This window comes from Globicephala melas, chromosome 2 (genome assembly GCF_963455315.2).
Source record: "Globicephala melas chromosome 2, mGloMel1.2, whole genome shotgun sequence".
Taxonomy (NCBI): Eukaryota; Metazoa; Chordata; class Mammalia; order Artiodactyla; family Delphinidae; genus Globicephala; species Globicephala melas.
Window position 1 is genome coordinate 169,229,060 of NC_083315.2, and position 21,004 is coordinate 169,250,063.

At 43.6% G+C, this 21,004-nt stretch overlaps 1 protein-coding gene across 4 annotated transcripts in view; it reads left to right on the top strand.

The window, feature by feature from the left end:
* Positions 1 to 21,004, top strand: part of AK7 (adenylate kinase 7) — a 54,299-nt gene that overhangs the window by 21,441 nt on the left and 11,854 nt on the right. For 3 of the 4 annotated variants that reach the window (XM_030883117.2, XM_030883118.2, XM_030883120.2), the window contains exons 6-12: positions 1,787 to 1,867; positions 5,954 to 6,042; positions 8,396 to 8,486; positions 9,317 to 9,394; positions 10,511 to 10,660; positions 14,026 to 14,154; positions 16,229 to 16,361. In XM_030883117.2, coding sequence (XP_030738977.2) covers positions 1,787 to 1,867; positions 5,954 to 6,042; positions 8,396 to 8,486; positions 9,317 to 9,394; positions 10,511 to 10,660; positions 14,026 to 14,154; positions 16,229 to 16,361 — 751 coding nt within the window. The remainder of the gene's footprint in view (positions 1 to 1,786; positions 1,868 to 5,953; positions 6,043 to 8,395; positions 8,487 to 9,316; positions 9,395 to 10,510; positions 10,661 to 14,025; positions 14,155 to 16,228; positions 16,362 to 21,004) is intronic. The other variant, XM_030883119.2, reaches the window with a different exon arrangement.

Below are 21,004 nucleotides of genomic sequence, written 5' to 3' on the forward strand. Positions count from 1 at the left end.
CTGGTCTGGGAACTAAGATCCCACAAGCTGTGTGGCACAGCCAAAATAAATAAATAAATTTAATTAAATAGAGAAATAGTGTCATCTTAATATCTTTATTTTATCATAAAAACGTTAAGTATGTCCCATGCTCTAAATTATATGATCAAAATTTAATTTCAAAAAAAATTTTTTTTAATCCCAAGCTTTCCTAATCACTCTTTTCTGAACAATTAATAAGATAAGGTTGATCTGGCCAACTTGGTCATCTTAATAACCCTTCTGTAACCTAGTGTTTTTCATCAAATAGGTAGAACCTTGGAAGGAATCATTTAACTCATATCCGTTAAGATCTTGCTATGTAACAGGCACTGTGGCTAAGAGTCGGCCTCACAGCCATGAACAAAACAGATGTGGTCTCTGCCCTCCTGGGGCTGGTTGTCCAGTGTTCATCAACTGTCACCACATTTGCAGTAATCACATTTATATTCACATGCTATATTATAAACACAAGAAGGTGGACCAGTTTAGTTTTTGAGGCAAGTTCATAGGCTTTTTAAATCCTTTGGGGCATTTTCACTTATCACTTTCCCTAGGACAGGTAGGAAAAACCAGGGGACGGGGTCACCTTGTCCTTGCCTCTCTTATCCACTCGTCCAGATGTACAGGAATGTAGATCAATTATGATGATATGGTTCCTCCTCAAAAAGCTCACTCAGAGACCCCAGTTCTCTCATATCAGGGATGAGGGTGTGTGGGGGGGGGACTTTCTGGTCTCTACTTGGGTTCCATCCTCAGTACATGATTATCTCTTCAACTTACCAACATCCAACCTTCCCAAATCGAATCACAGTGGTGATGGAGGGTGTCTGTATTGATAATTCTACTTCTGACACCAACTACAGCGTTCTAATTGGATGAAGAATTAGCAAGAAGAGGCCAGTCAGAGCACACATATGCTCACAAATCATACTGTCTCGAGTTAGATTAAATCCCCAATGTAATTAACCAAAGATTAAAAATCTCAAGTGGGACGGCTCATGAGTCCAGTGTTTCGCGGAACCTAAACAGATCTCTGTGGGTCATTGCACCTTTTATACTTGGACCTCACATTAGCAATACAGAAAAAACTGCACCAACCATTGCACGAGTCTCTCTGGATTGTTAAATTAAACATCATCAAAGCCACGTGGTTATTGGATTATGAGAGTGGAGAGCATCAGAGGAAGAGAATCAGTGCCCAGGTATCCCTAAGCATTACCTCTGCCTTAAGCTTTTCAACATGCCAAAAAGCCTGTTTCTACACAGCGTAGCTGCTAGTACCTTGATGACAGTAAAAAATAGTTGAGTATTGAGGCAAATTCTCCCAGCCCCTAAATTACTCCTCCTGGATGAAGGGAACTCCATGTCTATTAATATCCTCATATTAAGGCCCATCACGAAATTCCTTGGTTCTATGTATGCCCCCTCCCCCACTCGGTAATTAAAGACCATCATGGATGGACAGATTTTTACATCTTCCTTTGCCTTTAGGTGCCCGGCATAGCACTTAAAGGTGGTAAGTCTTCACAATAATAAACTCTGGCTTTCATTTAATTGAGTCCCAATTAAATTTTAATAGTGGTCAGTGGGGTTGAGTTCCCTGCCTTTTAAGAGATACTCTTTTTGTCCTAAACAGTACATTAGGAGCTTGAAAGAGGTGATGAGACTTACTGAAGTGCTCATTTAAAATAATCATTAAAAATAATCTGATTCAACGTGGTTCATAATAATATATTTAGCTTTTTTCTTGTATTTTATCCAATAGGTCAGAAAATTTGCCACTTACGTCGTTGCTGCCGGACTTCAGTATGGAATGGAAGGAGGCATCTTACATGCTTTTTTTAAGGTATGACTTTTCCATGACTATAACTTTTTTTTTTTTAAGTGTTTTACACTAAGGTTACACAATTCGAAGGTTATGTACTGGCTAGGCCCATTTAATAGCAGAAAGTTAAGGAAAATATGGATGTCCAACATAACTACCTCTTTTTCTTATATTTCCCACTCTCAGAATAATAAAGAAAAAAATGGATCTCCTTTCATTCATGAGGCAAATGTTGATCCAGTGCCTACCATGTACCAGGAACCACTGTAGATACTGGGAACACAACATGATAAAGTCCCTGCCCTTGTGGAGCTTACATTCTAGTGGGTGGAGAAGAAGAGCGATAGCTAATGAACAAATCAACCAGTAAACAGAGTATTTGAGGTGTTGAAAAATAAACTGGAAAACAATGAAGCAGAGAAAGGTAGATCGAGCACGTGGGGCTAGGGTTGGGGGGTTAACATGTCTTTATATGATGGTTGAGGAAGGCCTTTCTTTTTTTACTTTATTTTATTTTGATATTTATTTTACTGTAGTATAGTTGATTTACAATGTTGTGTCAATTTCTGCTGTACAGTACAGTGATTCAGATATATATGTATATATATAGATAATCTTTTTCATATTCTTTTCCATTATGGTTAATCACCAGATATTGAATCTAGTTTCCTGTGCTATACGGTGGGACCTTGTTGTTTATCCATTCTGCATATAATAGTTTGCATCTGCTAATCCCAGACTCCCACTCCATCCCTCCCACATGCCTCCTCTCCCTCGGCAACCACAAATCTGTTCTCTATGTCTGTGAGTCTGTTTCTGTTTCGTAGATAAATTCATTTGTGTCATGTTTTAGATTCCACACATAAGTGATATCATATGGTATTTGTCTTTCTCTTTCCGACTTACTTTGCTTAGTATGATCATCTCTAGGTCCATCCATGTTGCTGCAGATGGCATTATTTCATTCTTTTTTATGCCTGAGTAGTATTCCATGGTATATATGTTGCACATCTTTATTCATTCATCTATCGATGGGCATTGAGGTTGTTTCCACGTCGTGGCTATTGTGAATAGTGCTGCTATAAACATAGGGGTGCATATATCTTTTTGAGTAATAGTTTTGTCTGGATATACGCCCTGGATTGCTGGATCATATGGCAACTCTATTTTTAGTTTTTTGAGGAACCTCCATACTGTTCTCCATAGTGGCTGCACCCATTTACATTCCCGCCGGCAGTGCAGGAGGGCTCCCTTTTCTCCACACGCTTTCCAGCATTTGTTATATGTAGACTTTTTAATGATGGCCATTCTGACCAGTGTGAGGTGGTACCTCATTGTAGTTTTGATTTGCATTTCTCTAGTAATTAGTTGAGCATCTTTTCACGTGAGGAAGGCCTTTCTAATGATGTGACATTTGAGCAGACAGTGAAAGGCAATGGGGAGCCAGCTAAGTGGCTTCCTGGGGAGAGGCACTGGGCACTGCAAGTGCAAAGAACCAAGGCAGGGGCTTCCCTGGTGGTGCAGTGGTTGAGAGTCCGCCTGCCGATGAAGGGGACACGGGTTCGTGCCCCGGTCCGGGAAGATCCCACATGCCGCGGAGCGGCTGGGCCCGTGAGCCATGGCCGCTGAGCCTGCGCGTCCGGAGCCTGTGCTCCGCAACGGGAGAGGCCACAACAGTGAGAGGCCGGCGTACCAAAAACAAAGAACCAAGGCAGAAACGTGCTGGCTGGGTTAAGGAGCAGCAAGAAGACCAATGTGGCTGAAAGTGCTGGAGGATGGGGGGTGATGGAGTCAAAGAGGTGATGGAGGAGTCAGATGGATCCCAGCTTTGTAGCCCATTGTGAGGGTTTGGGCTTTTATTCTGAGTGGGTTGGGGAACAGACTATTTTGAGCATAGAAGTGGCCTAATCTGTCTTAAGTTTTCAAGGGTAACGCTGTTCTTCTGCTGAGTTGAGAATGTACTGTAGGGGGCCAAGAGCAGGGTCGTACCTAAGACCTAGGTGGAAATGGTGGAGACACTGAAGATGTTGGGATTTGGGATGTTTTGAAGATGAGGCCAATGGGATTGGCTCCAAGCTTGGATGTAAGGGTGACAGAAAGAAAGTAAAAATGACTTTAAGGATTTTGGTGCAAGTAACCAGAAGTAGGAAGTTGCCGTTTACTGAGATGGGGAAAACTGGGAAGGGACAGATTAGGGTGAAGCATGCAATCAGTGGGAAGTTCAGGAGCTCAGCTTAGACACGTTGAGTTTGAGATGGCTGACATCCAAGTATCGATACTCAGCAGGGAGGGAGTTGGACGTTGCACTGGAAGGTGGGAGGTGTGTTTGGAGATTATGGAGGTAGTCAGGACTAGAGTTATAACCTTGGAAGCCACCAGCATATGGGTGGAATTTAAAACCACAAGACTGGATGACATCACCTAGAGAATGAGTATGGAGAAGAGAAGAGGTCTGAGGACTGAGTCCTGGGACACTCCTATATTTGGAGATTTACAAGGATATGGGAGGGAGTCGGGAAAGGCAGCTGAGGAGGAGTTCCCAGTGAACCAAGAGGGGAGTGTGGAAAAAGACACATGAAAAAAGTGTTTCTAAAACGAAATAATGACCAACCATATCACACACGGCAGATAATCAAGTAAGATGAGACTGGAGGATTGACCTGGATATTTTTGGAATCGGGTAGAACAAAAGCCTGATATGTGTAGGTTCAAGGAGGGAGCACGAAGAGAGGAAGTGGAGATGGTGAGAACAGAGGAGCATTCTGAGAGATTTTACTGTAAAATGGGGCAGAAAAAGAAGGCAGGAGCTAGCAAAAGAAGTTTCAGGAAAGTGTTGGCTGGTTGGTTTTTTAATACAAGAGATATGACAGCTGAAGAGGATGAGCTAAAGAAAGCTTTTTCTCTTTGCCCGTGCTCAGCTACCTTTTACCTAACTGACCACCGGATGCTGGCCTTCCAGGCCTCTGCCCGGGGCCCTCTTGTCTTCTCCATCTACGCTCTTTCCCTGGGTTGGGCTGTTCAATCCCATGACTGGTGCCAATGACTCTCAAACATCAGTCTCCAGCGGGACTCCCTCTCCTTAGTTCTCACTCTGCAGATCCATCACCTCAACTTGGATGTTTCACAAATCCAAACTACATCGACAATCACCCCCATACCCGCAGCTCCTCCAGGGCCCCACCTCAGGAAATTGGACCACCTTCTACCCAGCTGCACCAATCAGAACCCAACTCCTTCCTCTATCTCATCCATCACAAGATCCCCAAGTCCTCTAGAGATGACCTCCCCAATATCTCCCTTCTCTCCAGCCCAGCGCCTCCAACTCCCCACCCAAAGGCTAGGAAAAACCCTCTCTTGTCCTCACCTGTCATGACCTCCGTCTCTTCATTTAAACTCTTACTTCTCATCATCCCTTCACAAGGCAACCAAAGCAAATCCAGTGATGTCACTTCCCTGCTTAAAACCCTTCAAAGGTTTCCCCAAGTCCAAAATATCTTACAAGATCCAGTGGTCTGCTGTGGCCCCCACTCCTACCTCTTTCACTCTTGAAAAGCAATATAAAATCATCTAGTGCATGACAGTTAAACAGTACCCAGACTATCTATTTATTTACTGAAATATTTAATGAAGGGAAAAGACAAAGATTTGGACTCTGAAGATCAGGGTTCAAATCCAGTCAAAGGGACTCATCGGAAGTGTAATGTCCTGGAGGATACTTTATGCACTAAGCATTTCATCTACAAACTGACGATCATTACCCCCAGCCAGTGGGGGTAATTTTAAATTTTAATTCTCACTTTCATGAGAATTAAAGACACCGTGCATACTAAAGAATTTTCTTTCTCTACAGATGACCACTAAAGACAGCTGATGACATTATGATTTCTTGAAAAGTATTTCAGCCCTGAGGTTGCACTTTATTTCTCTTAATAGGATTTGATCAGCAACTAAATCTCGTCAGAACTGATTTACAAAACCTCTGGAGGCTATTATTTCATCAGATAGACAGATCTTTTTGGATGCCTCTGACTATGGCTCTGTCTGGGAGCTGTAATAGTCAGGCGCACATAACTGGGGAAAACATGCTTTTGCTTTTCTTTCTTTTAGCTAGCTTGGTCGGGTGAGGTCCCTGCATTACCAGTTTTTGGAGATGGAACAAATGTAATTCCAGCAATTCATGTTCTTGATCTAGCAGGGTAAGTATTCTACCAGATATATGACTTCCCGAGAATTAGCTGACTACCGTGTTTGTTTCTCACCGAGTGCTAAGACCCCCACGTGTATTATTGTATTTCTTCTTCACAACGACCCTAAGCAGAAGGTACTTTTATCATCTCCACTTTGCATCTGATGAAATTGTGTCCATCACCTAAAAGCGCCACACTTCTGATAGCAAGTTCAAGTTCACCTTTTAGAAACCTTACCAGCAGAATAGCATGTCTTCCAGTTTGGGAAAAGAACTCTTTATATGCGTTCTGGGGACCTGGTCCTTTGTCCCAGATGAGATTGATATGTCCAGCCCACCAACTTAAATTCTAGAAATTTGTGAACTATAAACCAGAAGCTTTTTTTCTTTTTTTTTTTTGGCAATTGTTAAGTGATGCTAACACGTGTTTTTCAGACTCACAGAGTATCCCCAGGTCCCCTTCTCCTTCTTTGCAGACACTGACTTAAACACTAACTCAAAGATAGGGTTCACTTTATTTGCAGTTCATCGCTTGTACCTTTCGAGTTCCAGGGGCTTTATTCTGTCAACCCCTCAGCTCACCCCACAGGAGGGAGCAGCACCTCTCTGAGATTCTTTCTGGTTTCTAGATCCCCCCCTCTTTCTCTCATCCACCAGCCACTATTAAATTAGTCTCAATCCCAAGCAGATTTACAGATTTTCTGGGAAACAATGAAGCTTAAACTTCAAGACCCTCCCCTGCATGGGTCCCTTCCACGATCCTAAACTTCATTTTTATTATTGTTCTCAGAGAGGGATTCCCTAAGTTGTCTGAGCTTCAGACTCTACATAAAACCTGGATCTGGGCTTCCCTGGTGGCGCAGTTGTTGCGAGTCTGCCTGCCGATGCAGGGGACGCGGGTTCGTGCCCTGGTCCGGGAAGATCCCACATGCCGCGGAGCGGCTGGGCCCGTGAGCCGTGGCTGCTGGGCCTGCGTATTCGGAGCCTGTGCTCCGCAACGGGAGAGGCCACAGCAGTGAGAGGCCCGCGTACCGCAAAAAAAAAAAAAACAAAAAAACCTAGATCTGCTCCAGCCAACATTGACACTGGACACGGCAGGGCTGACACGGACTCTTTTTTCCTGCAGAGATTTTACATGATTACATTATCAGGTTTTAAAGTTGTGAAAGAATCTTACATTATTAAATTAATTAAATTATTCCCATTACACAAGGACTTGGGGGCCCTTGCGGTAGCATTTTTTTCCAACAAGTTTCTTGAAGACTGTCAACTATTTAACAAAGAAAGAAGCTACAAGAGGAAATGTTCTGTGAAATTAATATAAAACAAATATGAAATGGATTTTTTTTTTTTTTTTTTTTTTTGCGGTATGCGGGCTTCCCACTGTTGTGGCTTCTCCCGTTGCGGAGCACAGGCTCCGGATGCGCAGGCTCAGCGGCTATGGCTCCCGGGCCCAGTCGCTCTGCGGCATGTGGGATCTTCCCGGACCGGGGCACGAACCCGTGTCCCCTGCATCGGCAGGCGGACTCTCAACAACTGCGCCACCAGGGAAGCCCGAAATGGATATTTAGACAGGTGCGTTTGTTTTATTATCGTTTGACTGAAAAGGAAGCTGAGATGGAGGTAGAAACTACAGTCTTGTGACAGTCTTCCATTCACTATTGTTTCTCTAGAAATTTTTTCATCTGTATTCAAATCCCTGTTCTGCCCCTCGCTAGCTGTGTGAATTTGGGAAAGTTGCTTAACCCCTTTGGGTCTGATTTTCTCATTTGTGAGATGCGGATGATAATAGCCTTACCTGAGAGGGTTGTTCTGAGAATTCCATGGGGTAACACCTGGAAAGCCCAGAGCACAGGCCTGACGGAGTTAAGCCCTCAGACACGTTGGCCATCATTCATAATTAATCCAGGGCAGGAAATCTAAGCCACTCCGTGCTATGTGACTTAAGGAGCCACAGCTTCTGTGAATCTGTGTTTTACTTTGTGAAACACCTTCCCCAAAGCATTGTTTGGGGACTTTAATGAGCCACTGGGTAAGCGGGCTTCATCAACGCAAGTCCTGTCGGGACTCAGCTACTCTTGTACCTGGGGCGAATCTGGAGCCAGGTGGACCTGGCTTCCAATCCCGGCCCTTCTACCTTCCCATTGGCCCTTCAGCCCAAGAAATGTCACTTAACTCTTCACTAGCTTCCTTCACTGTAGAGTAGGGACCATCATCCCAGCCCTGACCTTGTTGGAAAATAAGATAATTGCTAAATCAGCAAACCTGGCATCTGGTCCATGAGGGTGGCATCCATGGAATTCTATTTACTACATCTCCTTTGTTTATTCCCTCTGGGGGCGATGTTCCCTGGTGGTCTGCAGAGTGATACAGAACGTCATAGACCACGTGCCAAAGTTCCATTACCTGGTGGCTGTGGACGAGTCAGTTCATACTCTGGAAGACTTTGTCAAGGTATAGCCATGTCATCCCAGCCAGACTGGATGGCATCTCTTAAATCATTTTACCCACCCCCCGCCCCGCCAAAGTATTATAATTATGGAATCAGGAGTGCTAACAAGACCGGGGACTCCTAAAATACAATATCCTTAAACCCAAGCTTGCTATTTGTATCTGCAGTATATGTATTGGGAAATTACAACCACAATCTTTTTATCTCCAGTATACGCACAGAGGGGAGCAAAAAAAGTCCACTGTAGGACTCACACACACACAAATCACACACCGCGATACTAAAATCTATCTGTGAATTGTTCCCCAAAGTACTCATGTGGTCAAGTTCACCAAACCTACTGGCGGCTTCCAGGAGATCTGGGTTTCTGAGGGCCCCCTTTCCTATCTGGGCTGCTCTGGTTAAAGCCACCTGTCACCTTATGGCCCAGCTGGCCCAGCCAGTGCAGCCTTCTCTCACCCTTTCCCTGGCCACCCCCACTAATTCTTAAGATTCAGCTCAGACATCTTCCTCTGCACCCTCCTGGCTCCATCCCACCTCCCCCATGGGCAAGCCCCTCTTTTCCAGACGCCTAGATCAGACAATACACACAAGCATCTGTCTCTCCCTTTTCAGGCTGGGGGCTGCCTGAGGGCAGAGATCGGGCCTTATTCATCTCTGTGCTCTTTAACCACGTGTGGAAAAAATACACCAGTGAATACCCTCAGTGTTCTCCCCCGTTGCTTTGCAATTTTTTTTTTTTTTGTATTCAGTTATGTTTATATTCATTTGAGAAATTTTATATTGAAATCTTACAGGTCAACCAAATAATAATTCTATGTTTCTCTAACAGTGCATCAGTAAAAGTACTGGCCCTGGGAAAATCCAGAAAGTACCCAAAGAAAATGCTTTCCTAACAAAGGACTTAACAGTTAGTATATAAGAGATTCTTTTTTTCTACTCTTGTCCTAAAGGTGTTGGTTCTTGAGGGATTTGGAGTCAGAAGACCTGGCTTCAAAGTTCATTTCACCTCCTCCTGCACAGCTGGCCATCTTAGCTATCGCAACTTCCTCTTCACCTCTGTGAGCCTGTTGGTTTCTGTTTTTTCTTTTTTTGAAAACCCTCAGAGGTTGTGGTCAGAAAATGTATTTGAAAGCTGTCTGATGTGTAAAATGCTAGACAAACACTGGGTGTTGCTCTCTTCGGCCTCTTTCAAAACTTCAAACAGGAGGCTGAATTTCTGATTCCATCACAGCAGCGCCGAAAGTACAGTTTTAGTCATACAGTGCATTCTTCCAGCTTGTTTTGGAATATAATATTTTTAGGAATAAATTGCAACAAAACGGTGCATTGGAACACGTTTCTGAAAGAACTGATATCGTTGGTTGCCTCTGAGGAGCAGAACTGGATGGGTGGTGATGGGGACCACAGGGAGTGCTTTCCCCTCTACTTTTCTTTTTCATTGAAGTATAGTTGATTTCCCATGTTCTGTTAGTTTCAGGTGTACAGCAAAGTGATTCAGTTATACATATATATATATATTTTCCAGATTCTTTTCCCTTGTAGGTTATTACAGAATACTGAGTAGAGTTCCCTGTGCTGTACACTAGGTCCTTGTTGGTTATCTATTGTATATATGGTCGTGTGTATAAGTTTCCCCTATACTTTTTGTTCTTTTGGATTTTGAACCGTGTGATTTCACTACTCAAAAAATAGGTAGTATTCAAATTTGTTAAAAAAAAAAAAAAAAGGAAGAAGGAAACCTTCCACTTGGGCTTCTAGTATCTCCCTACTCTTTGAGTTGCTTGTGTCACTGTACCAGCCAGGATGCTGCCCGTCACAAGAGAGCAGATGTGAGGGAAGTTTAGGGTCACAGAGTCTCACAGCAGGTGGTCTGTCAAAACTTAGAGCTGCCTTAGTTGACGGCCATCTTTAGTGAATGTGTTCATATTTTTTTCTTCAGTAACTTCAGTGATTTGGGTCTGTTATAACTCTCAAGTGGAAAAAAAAAAAAAGGACAAATCTCTAATGTTCCTTTATCTCTTAGCAAGAGGATATTGACCACTTACTCGTCAATTTGAGAATGGAAACACTCATTGTGAAGGAAAATTTTAACATTCGATGGTTCGCCCAAGCAGGATTTGTGGAAAATATCAACAGTATCCTCAAAGAGTACAAGCAAAGCAGAAGATTATTGGTAACTATAACCACTTCCTGTGTAAGCTTCTGATTTAAGCAAAGTAAACGAAACTTTTGGTGTAATTACACCAATGAAAGTACTTTTTCAAATGTCTGAATTTCTAAATTCAAGTTCTTTTTCAATCTTTTTTTTTTTTTTGGCCACACCACGCAGCTTGCGGGATCCTAATTCCCCAACCAGGGATCAAACCCGTGCCCCCTGCAGTGAAAGCATGGAGTCCTAACCACTGGACTGCCAGGGAATTCCCTCAAGTTCTTTTTCAAATTTGACCTATTGCCCAGGCCAAAAAAATCTACCTCTATATTCTATTGATACTTGCCAACTGAATATTAAAAATTTTTAAGTTGACAGAGATGATTGTTATGCTTAACACGAATTGAACATGATAGGAAGCCCCAGACTGACTGTCACAGAGTTGTCCCTATAAGGGAAGATGTCTGGTACCTTACTGGCCTGCCTTTTTCACCCCGGGTATACATCTGGAAAAGGGTAGGTAGGAGGTGGGGACGTCTGATGATTACTTTGACCTTTTCTTGTTGGCCACGGGATTTGCCAGTCATTTTAATCACCACAACTTTTCATAGATATTCTTATCTACATATATAGACGAGGAAGCCAAGGCTTAGAAGATGGAGCAATTTCTTCAAGGTCTCACAGCTAGTCAGGGATTCAAATTAGCTAAGATGCCAACTTAGCTAGAATGGCCTTACTATGGGAGCCTCCACACACCCGTCTCTGAAATCAGGTAAATGCATCCCTTGCCCACATCTTTGGATTTATCCCAGGGAGGCATTCCAAAGATGAGAGTAAATGTGACAGGAGAAGCCATTTCGAAAGCTATAGTCTATGAGTGACAGGTGCCGTCATAGTTGAATTGCCATCGTGCATGGAAATACTGCGTAAAAGCAAGTAGAGTTGCCATTGTATCCTAAGAACAATATTCTCCTGCAAAGCATGTCTTGTTGAGAAGCAGTAAAAGATGTGCCACTTTAAAACCTAGAAAGAAAAAATTAAAAAAAAATTTTAAGTAAGTAATTAAAAAAAAAGGTGTACCACTTTACAAAAAAAAAATGATCGGAGACTTCCCTGGTGGTTCAGTGGTTAAGACTCTGCGCTTCCAGCGCTTCCACTGTAGGGGGCGCGGGTTTGATGCCTGGCTGGAGAACTAAGATCCCACATGCTGTGGGGCATGGCCAAAAAGTTTTTTTAAAAATTAAAAAAAAAAGAAACAATGATCCTTTTCAGCATCTGAGACACCCACGACGGCTCTACTTGGAGGCTGTCCCGAGGCACAGAGCAACCTGAGAGGTTAGATTAGTGTTGTCGTTTGTGGGTCAACGTAAAACAACACCCAGTCAGAGTAGAGATGGGACGAGACACCTTAAAGAGACCATACGGTTCCTGATTAGCAAAACTGGACAGGACATGATAGAAGGAGTAAGCATATCTAAAAATTAAACTGAGTCTATCCATCCCTGGCGGCATTGGTCAGCTTGGCAGCATAGAACAGGAAACACGACCAAGGACAATGTAGACAGTGCCACACCAGCGACATCCAGCAAGATGGAGCCTCAAGCCAAGGGCCTCCACAACTCCAGTTCCTTTAGCAAGGCAAAGTCATCCCTGTGCAGAGACAGGTGCATCCAATCACCTTGACCTAATACCATTCAACAGTCTATCCATCCAACTCTCCTTGGTCTGATCAAAGCTCATCAAGCTACTTTCTAAACGTGTCTGCCTTGAGGGGTAAATGTGCCAGACACGTGCACTTGGAGTGTTCTGAGTTCAGTGGCAACCCTACTTCTCATTATAACTGAATAAACTACCATTCTGGTTTTGTACCCGGATGAGGTGAGCTTACCCCAGGAGACAGATCCGCCCTCGGTGTGTGGATGAAACAAGGCATGAACCTGCCCAGTTGACAGCCGGACAACAGGCCTTGGTGACTGCACCATGCCTACCTCGGAGCCCAGCCCTGTCCATCAAGACTCAGCTCCAGAGATGCTCTCCTGACCACTGCCACCCTCCACTGCCCGCCATCTTGGTCATTGCCATCACCCTGAGAGAGCCTGTCCCTAAGCAGACAGGGTCATTCACGTCCACCACGCCTTACCCAGTACCACTGCAGTAGCCCTGCTCACTCCCTTCACAGCCTTGGCTGCCTCATCTGACAAATAGTAATAATAACAATAGTAGTAGTATTAATAATAATGATAGTAGTAATAATAACAATAACCAACTCTGTGCATGAAATTATGTAGTCTTTAAGCACATGGACACTCTGCCCATGGAAATGCTTTTCAATGGCATGATTTAAATAAAAATTTTTTTTAATTTAAAATTTAAAAAAATTGCCTTGCAAAATACCAGGCTTTAGTTTCACAACTGTTTGGACCATTTTGAAAGAAATGACTATTTGTCACTGATGTTTTTATTTCTATTAGAAATAAACATTTGCTCACCAGTTATGAATGTGATGAGCTTCTAGAAACTTTTTTTAAAAATGAGTGTATTTTTCAGATGTAGAGAACAAACGTATGGACACCAAGGGCAGGAAAGCGGGGGGTTCAGGGGTGGGGTGGTGGTGGTGGGATGAACTGGGAGATTGGGATTGACATATATACACTAATATGTATAAGATAGATTAATAAAAAATAAAAGTAAAAAAAATGAGTGTATTTTTAAAAACTAGGATAAATTAACTGTTTTCATTTATTTTTTATTATTTTTTTAATTTTTATTTATTTATTTTTTTGCGTTACGCGGGCCCCTCACTGTTGTGGCCTCTCCTGTTGCGGAGCACAGGCTCCGGACGCGCAGGCTCAGCGGCCATGGCTCACGGGCCCAGCCGCTCCGCGGCATGTGGGATTTTCCCGGACCGGGGCACGAACCCGTGTCCCCTGCATTGGCAGGCGGACTCTCAACCACTGTGCCACCAGGGAAGCCCTATTTTTTTTTTTAATTAACTGTTTTTAAAAAGAAAAGTTTAATTAAAGACCAAGTTTAGTCCAGAAACAATGTTCATCAGGCAGTAAATTAAGCACCCTGTATAGTGGACCAGAAATTCTATTTCTCTGCTGTCTTTACAGGAGTAGCACCACAAAGATGAAACTGGTAGCATGTGATGCTTGAGTACTTGGTTCACATCCTGCTGAGTGTCGTGTGCCCCGTGCCCAGCTCAGGGCACGTAGTGGATGCTCATTGAACACCAGGAGGAAGTGACTCTGGGGTCTTGATGGAGGAGTGAGAGTCAGCTTGCAGGATCCCGAGACTTAAAAGGGCCGCGACCCTTGAAATAAAGAACACTGTCTAGCTACAGATGGTTCAGAGCTCCCTGTATGACGCTTATTCTCCTCTTTTAGCCCATCAAGATTTGCATTCTTGGTCCTCCTGCTGTGGGAAAATCCAGCATCGCTGAAGTGTTGTCCAAATACTACAAACTGCATCACATTAAACTGAAGGATGTCATTTCCGAAGCCATAGCAAAACTGGTAACACTTTTAACTACTTTACTGTGAATTTTTATATTTTAAAAATGCTTTGTCTTACTCATAATTAAGAAATCACTAATTTTCCATGGCATATCCTACAAAGAGATTTGTTATTTTAATTGGATTTTGTTGTTGGCTCCATTATGAAAACACAGAAACCCACATGGCTTTTCCTCTGGAAGCGTCTTTCATGGGTCGCCCTTAAAATTTAGTCTTTCTCCAGCTATTGCTCAAAATATATCTTGCATTCTCTCTATTGACTGGAACATTTTCATTTGTTTCTTTATTCTTTTTTTTTTAATTGAAGTATAGTTGATGTACAATATTATATAACTTACAGTTGTACAGTGTAGTGATTCACAATTTTTAAAGCTTATACTCCATTTATAGTTATTAAAATGCATTGTCTACATTCCCCATGTTGTACAATATATCCTTATTGTAGTTTATTTTATACCTAATAGTTTGTACCTCTTAATGCCCTGCCCCCTACCTAGCCCATTTCCCCTTCCGTCTCCTCACCAGTAACCACTAGTTTGTTCTCTACATCTGTGAGTCTGCTTCCTTTTTGTTATATGCACTAGTTTTTGTTTTTTTTTTCCCGGTACACGGGCCTCTCACTTTTGTGGCCCCTCCCGCTGCGGAGCACAGGCTCCGGACGCACAGGCTCAGCGGCCATGGCTCATGTGCCCAGCCGCTCTGCGGCATGTGGGATCTTCCCAGACCGGGGCACGAACCCACGTCCCCTGCATCGGCAGGCGGACTCTCAACCACTGCGCCACCAGGGAAGCCCCACTAGTTGTATTTTTTAGATGCCACATATAAGTGATATCATACAGTATTTGTCTTTCTCTGTCTGACTTATTTCACTTAGCATAATGCCCTCCAAGTCCATCCATGTTGCTGCAAATGGCAACATTTCATTCATTTTTATGGCTAAGTAGTATTCCATTGTATGTATGTGTATGCTTGTGTGTATATGTATATATACATATACACACCATATCTTGTTTATCCATTTATCTGTTGATGGACAGTTAGTCTGCTTCCATATTTTGGCTACTGTAAATAATGCTGCTATGAACTTTGGGGTGCACATATCTTTTTGAATTAGAGTTTTTGTTTTTTTCGGATATATACCCAGGTTTTTTTTATTCTTGATGTATGTTTCTCAGGGTATTATCAGACCATTTATCAACAGCTTAAAAAAAAAAAGACTATTTTCTTAGTGCAGTTTTAGGTTCACAGCAAAGTTGAGAGGAAGGTACAGAGATTTCCCCTACATCCCTTACCCCTTGCACAGGCAGCCTCCCCCATTATCATTAAACCCCACCAGAGTGGCACATTTATTACATCAATGAACTTATATTCACGTACCATATCATCTAAAGTCCGTAGCTGACATTGGGGTTCACTCTTGCTGTTGTACATTCTATGGGTTTGGACAAATGTATAATGAAATGTGTCCACCATTATAGTATCATACAGAGTAGTTTTCCCTGCCCTGAAAAGTCTCTGTGCTCTGCTGTCCCTCCTTCTCCCTAAATAGCTGCTTTTTATCATTTTATTGGGAAAGGTAGGTACTGAGGTACATTTCCAAAGATGATTATTCAAAGTCTTGATTTCTACAAAATGTGTGTCCCCCAAGTAAGATCTAACCTGATACTTGGAAAAGTGTTGATTCTTTTTTGTTTGTTTGTTTTTGGGCTACATCATGCAGCTTGCAGGATTAGGATTAGTTCCCCAACCAGGGATCCAACCTGGGCCCCCTGCAGTGGAAGCTCGGAGTCCTAACCACTGGACCGCCAGGGAATTCCTAGAAAAGTGTTGATTCTTAAGTAGTTCTGGCGTTAGCACAGAAATAGATTATTCTCCTAAAATAGAGTAAGAAACCCCCCCAGGCTCTTATCTGTCTTCGTAGATAGATAGACGCATCCTGACCACTTTTGCACAGCTGTCCTTGAGCACCTCCCCTGTTTGGGTACCAGCCTTTTCCAGGATCACTCGCCAGATGATTTATAGCAGCCAATCAACGCAGGGCATCATCTGATTTGAATATCCCTGTGGTATGTAGGAGGCGATCATTACACCTAAGCATGTAGGGGAAGGAGGAGAAGAAGAAGGTGAAGAGGAGGAGGAAGCGGAGACCGTGGAGGATGCTCAGGAGTTCTTGGATGGCATCAAGGAAAGCCTGGAGCACAACGCAGGTAACCGCACAGCACACGGCTGCACTGCTTTTGTAACGGTGGGATTGATTTCCTTGTTATAAAAAACTACTTGTTTGCTATTAAAAGTAAAGTACAGAAATTATAACAACCACACACACACACACACACACACACACAAAATCATTCACTATCTCAACCCTGGGGGAAAAAATCCCCATTAATATATATATTTTTTTGCGGTACGCGGGCCTCTCACTGCTGTGGCCTCTCCCGTTGCGGAGCACAGGCTCCGGACGCGGAGGCTCAGCGGCCATGACTCACGGGCCCAGCCGCTCTGCGGCATGTGGGATCTTCCCGGACCGGGGCACGAACCCGCGTCCCCTGCATCGGCAGGCGGACTCTCAACCACTGCGCCACCAGGGAACCCCCCCATTAACATTTTGTTGACTATTGGTTATACGATGGGAAAGAATTACCTAAGTTTTAAAACAATCAAATGTGTAGTCATAAATATTTATAAAGCATCAAAAAACATTAATTAAAAGGCAAAGGGCAAATCAGGAAAAAGTATTTGCCACCAATATGACAAAGAGTTAATAGCCTTCATGCATAAAACGCTCCGGCAAACTAATTAGAAAATCATGAAACCCCGAAGAGAAAAAAATGGATGAATAACTTGGACCAATAATTAATTCATTCAGGAAGAAATACAAATAAATAGAAAAATATTCTTGCCCACGGGGTAATTTGAACCAGGTTGTTGAACACTGCATCCCAGTGAGGTGTCCCTTTAAACTCAAGCTCCGGACTCATTCTTTCCCCACCCTTGGATGGAATTTCAGGCTGGTCCCACTGCAGCTCTTAGATAATAAGTAAGTGGGCTCTCTGTTTATTCATGCTTTCAGAAGTCCATTCCAATCACAAACTAAGTTTTGAACTGAGATGTCTTTAAGGGAGCTTGCCACCCATCAGGAAAGCAGTCAGCAGCAGTTATGAGAAAAATAAAACCATTTCATTTTTACAGCTAGATAGTTGAGAACCTCCATCAAACTGGTAATACTGGCATTGGCTATAAACCAGTCCAACGTGTAAGCAAGTTGGGACTCTGACTCAGTGGAGAATTTCCCCCCCTCCCATCCTATCAAGCACATCTGGTTTCCTGCCTCTTACTTTTCCCATCTTGCTGGTGGCTGTCTCTGATCCTCCAGGGTTGAGCTGGGGCCAGTCGGGGTCAGGGAAGAAGGACAGAGGTACAAACTGGCCCTCCCCCTGAGGACCGCCCACTGCATTCCCCTGGGGCCCCCCGCTCTGGACCGCCCTCCCCTCTCGGGTCTTCTGGCACCCCACCCTTTGCCCCTCCAGGCGTAGTCTTAGACCCAGCTGCTCTTCGTCAGGAGTAATCCCTTCACACCCTCCTCTGAAGTCCTGTTTACCCCTTTTCCTCTCCTTCCCCCAGGCCACTCCAATCTAGTTTATGGAGTGGAGAAAATGTTTTTGTCTGCATACACTGAGCATTCACTTAAACCAGCTCATCATCTGAGTCTGGGTTTCTGCTTTTGTGTGGGCTGGGCCAGGAGGATATGGAATTTGGAATCCCAGATCAATGGCCCAGAGGAAAAGGTACGCAGAAAACGCAGATCAACACTTTGAGATATGACACTGCCCCTGCCTCGCCTGTGACACTGGGGAATCACTATCTTGGTTTTAGAGTTTAATAGCATCCTGGCTCCTACCTTTTGGGAGAGGAGAAAAAAACAAAATAAGACACTCCATTGTGAGGACACCTGTGGAAGGAAGTCTGGCAAGGCCACATGAAAGGGCAGGGGACTGGGAGTTTTAGGAATCCACAGGTGAACATGGCCACGTGTACATACGCTGTAAGCCTGGGGCGTAGGGCCAGAAACAAACACGGGACAGCATTTACTGACAGGAACATATAACTGGTCTCTGCAAGGACCCAAAAGTCTTGTCCAAGGACTTCGTGTAACAGGATGACGTGAAGTACTGACTGGGCTCTTTTCACGTCCAGGGAGGTGACCACACAGAACAAGAATTATGGCTGAGAGCAGTCACTGCGTCACCCAAGTTCAAGAAGGGCCTGTCCTTGGCAGCAGAGTCTGTTCTTCCCGCAGATGCAAGAGAGGCCAAACTGGGTCAGCAGCCTCTCTCTTCAGAGGGGAACGGGGAAGGAGACAAACCTGCCTACTGTCAGTATGCCCTCCCACCCACTTCCTACAAGATGGCGATGGTGCAGTCAGTCCCCTTTAACCTTAGGAAAGTACTTTTTTTCTTCAAGTTTGTCCCAAACTCCTTCCTATTCATATTTACCTGAAACTAGAAACACGGACCCAGGTCATGTTTAAACAAAATAACACCTGTGAACCCATGGCATTAACCTATGTAGAAATTTCACAGAACGAGGACGCAGAGGTTAGCACACTTCTCCCTCACGTGAACCAATGTGTCATCATGTGATTCTAAGGAGTCCAGCAGGACAGATCTCACAATCCCACAGTGAGACACCTCCGTATCCTCTTCTATTCATGATTCCACTCCCGTCGGCCCCTGACCGTTCAGCTAAACTAAGGACTCGGTGAATGCACTAGAATGCACGGAATCCCACTGGTTGGTGGGATTCCAGGTGATCATTGAACCAGTCTTTCAACTTTTCTGTGAGTTTGAAAATGAAAAGTTGGGGAGGGGGATGTATGTGAATGTATCAACTTTTATGTCGATAGCATCGTGTCTCTACTGTGTGTGGATTATTTTAAAAACCTTGGTTGCAGCTATCTGTTTTTAAACTAAGTTTTAGTAATTATGAATATGCATTAATATTAGCATTTTAAACATTACTGTTATTTGAAAGGCAGACTTAACATTTAAAAAAAAGAAGAAGAAGCAGTGTGGTGTTTTAAAGGCCATCCAGCAGGGCTGTGCTCTTTCGCTTTAAAACAGAAGTGACCATCCCCTTCCGAGATGCTCAACGCCACCGGCCAAGATCACGAGTGTATCTCCAGGAGGTCACAGTTCTCTAGAAAAAGGCGCTTGGGCTTGGCCCTTTGCGTACTCACATTCCATAGTTATCATAAACTGCCGCTCAAGCTCCCTTCTGACGTAATGAACACTTATTTCTAAAACAAACAAATGAATGGCAAAGCTCACTCCCTGATATAAACCAAAGGATGCCTTGGAGGGGACCGAAGCTAGATTTCCGAGTATGTGCCTTTCCTTACCAACGAAGCTTTTGAAAATTGAAGATAGAATGTTTAAATAAAAATCGTCTTTTGATATTAGTGTATCCCTCAGTAGGGCTCAGTAGTTGCGGCACACAGGCTCTCTAGTTGTGGGGTGCGGGCTCAGTTGCCCCATGGCATGTGGAAGCTTAGTTCCCAGACCAGGGATTGAACCTGAATCCCTTGCATTGGAAGCCGGATTCTTAACCACTGGACCACCAGGGAAGTCCCCCCTTGACATTTTTAAAATGTGGGTTTAGGGACTTCCCTGGAGGTCCAGTGGTTAGGACTCTGCCCTTCCACTGCAAGGGGCATGGGTTTGATTCCTGGTTGGGGAACTAAGATCTCGCATGCACTGCGCGGCGGAAAAAAAAAAAACAAGAAAAGAATGTGACTTTATTTCTTTACGGCATTTTGAACCTTACTGAGAAGTAACATCAAATCATTTCGAGGAATTTCATTATGTTAAATAACACCTTTGATTATTTTTTTTGTCTCTGCCATAATATTTAAATTTCTGAAAGACACAGTTATTTTCTGAATCAGTTACTGCCTAATGATTCGTGTGGCAATGAAAGGTAGAAGAAAGGAGAGGTGTTTTAATGAGATCATTTTACTGTCATTAACAGAGTAATAAAAAGAGACCCCAAATTATTTTCTATTGTAGACCCATCAATAAACTGAGAGTATAGTGCTACCCTAGAAAGAGCTTTGGAGGTCAATTTCTCAAACTCGTCAAGCTTGTATTGCTGTAATGTATACACTAAGCCATGTAAGGGCAGGGCTGTGTCTTGGGAATGATAGCTGTTCAACAATTACGTGATAGATGAATATTTTGGAGGAGTTACATCATATTGTCTTGGAAACACTGTGATAGCTTTAGAACAAGCTCCTCCATCCTCAGCCCCCGCCCGAGCAACTGCAGGAACCCTGCGCCCATGGCTGGAGAGGGAACTGTCCAGTGGGGTGAAGGTCTGCAATGCCCACTGGAAAAGGCAGGGAAGAGGGGGCCACGCTCCTTTCTGCAGCCTTAAAGAGAACAGTGCCTTTAAGGGTCAAGATCAAGGTTGATTCTTATTCAAATGTAGCAAATATTTATTGGGCACTTACTATTAATAAATTGTGTGTAGGGAATTCCCTGACGGTCCAGTGATTAGGACTCTGGGGTTTCACTGCCCGAGGGCCATGGTTTGATCCCTGGTCGGGGAACTAAGATCCCACAAGCCGTGCAGTGCAGCCAAAATAAAAAATAAAAATAAATCATGTGGCATCAGCACGCATGAATACTATCCCACCGAATTCTCACAACAGAAGCATTTATTATCACGTATTAAGGTTATAGAAGCATATATCAAAACAGAATTGAGTAAATCCTGCTGGCAAGTGAGAACACCCTGGATCCCTTCAATTACTCCTCATTCAACTTCAACCAGAAGTTGTGACCACGGA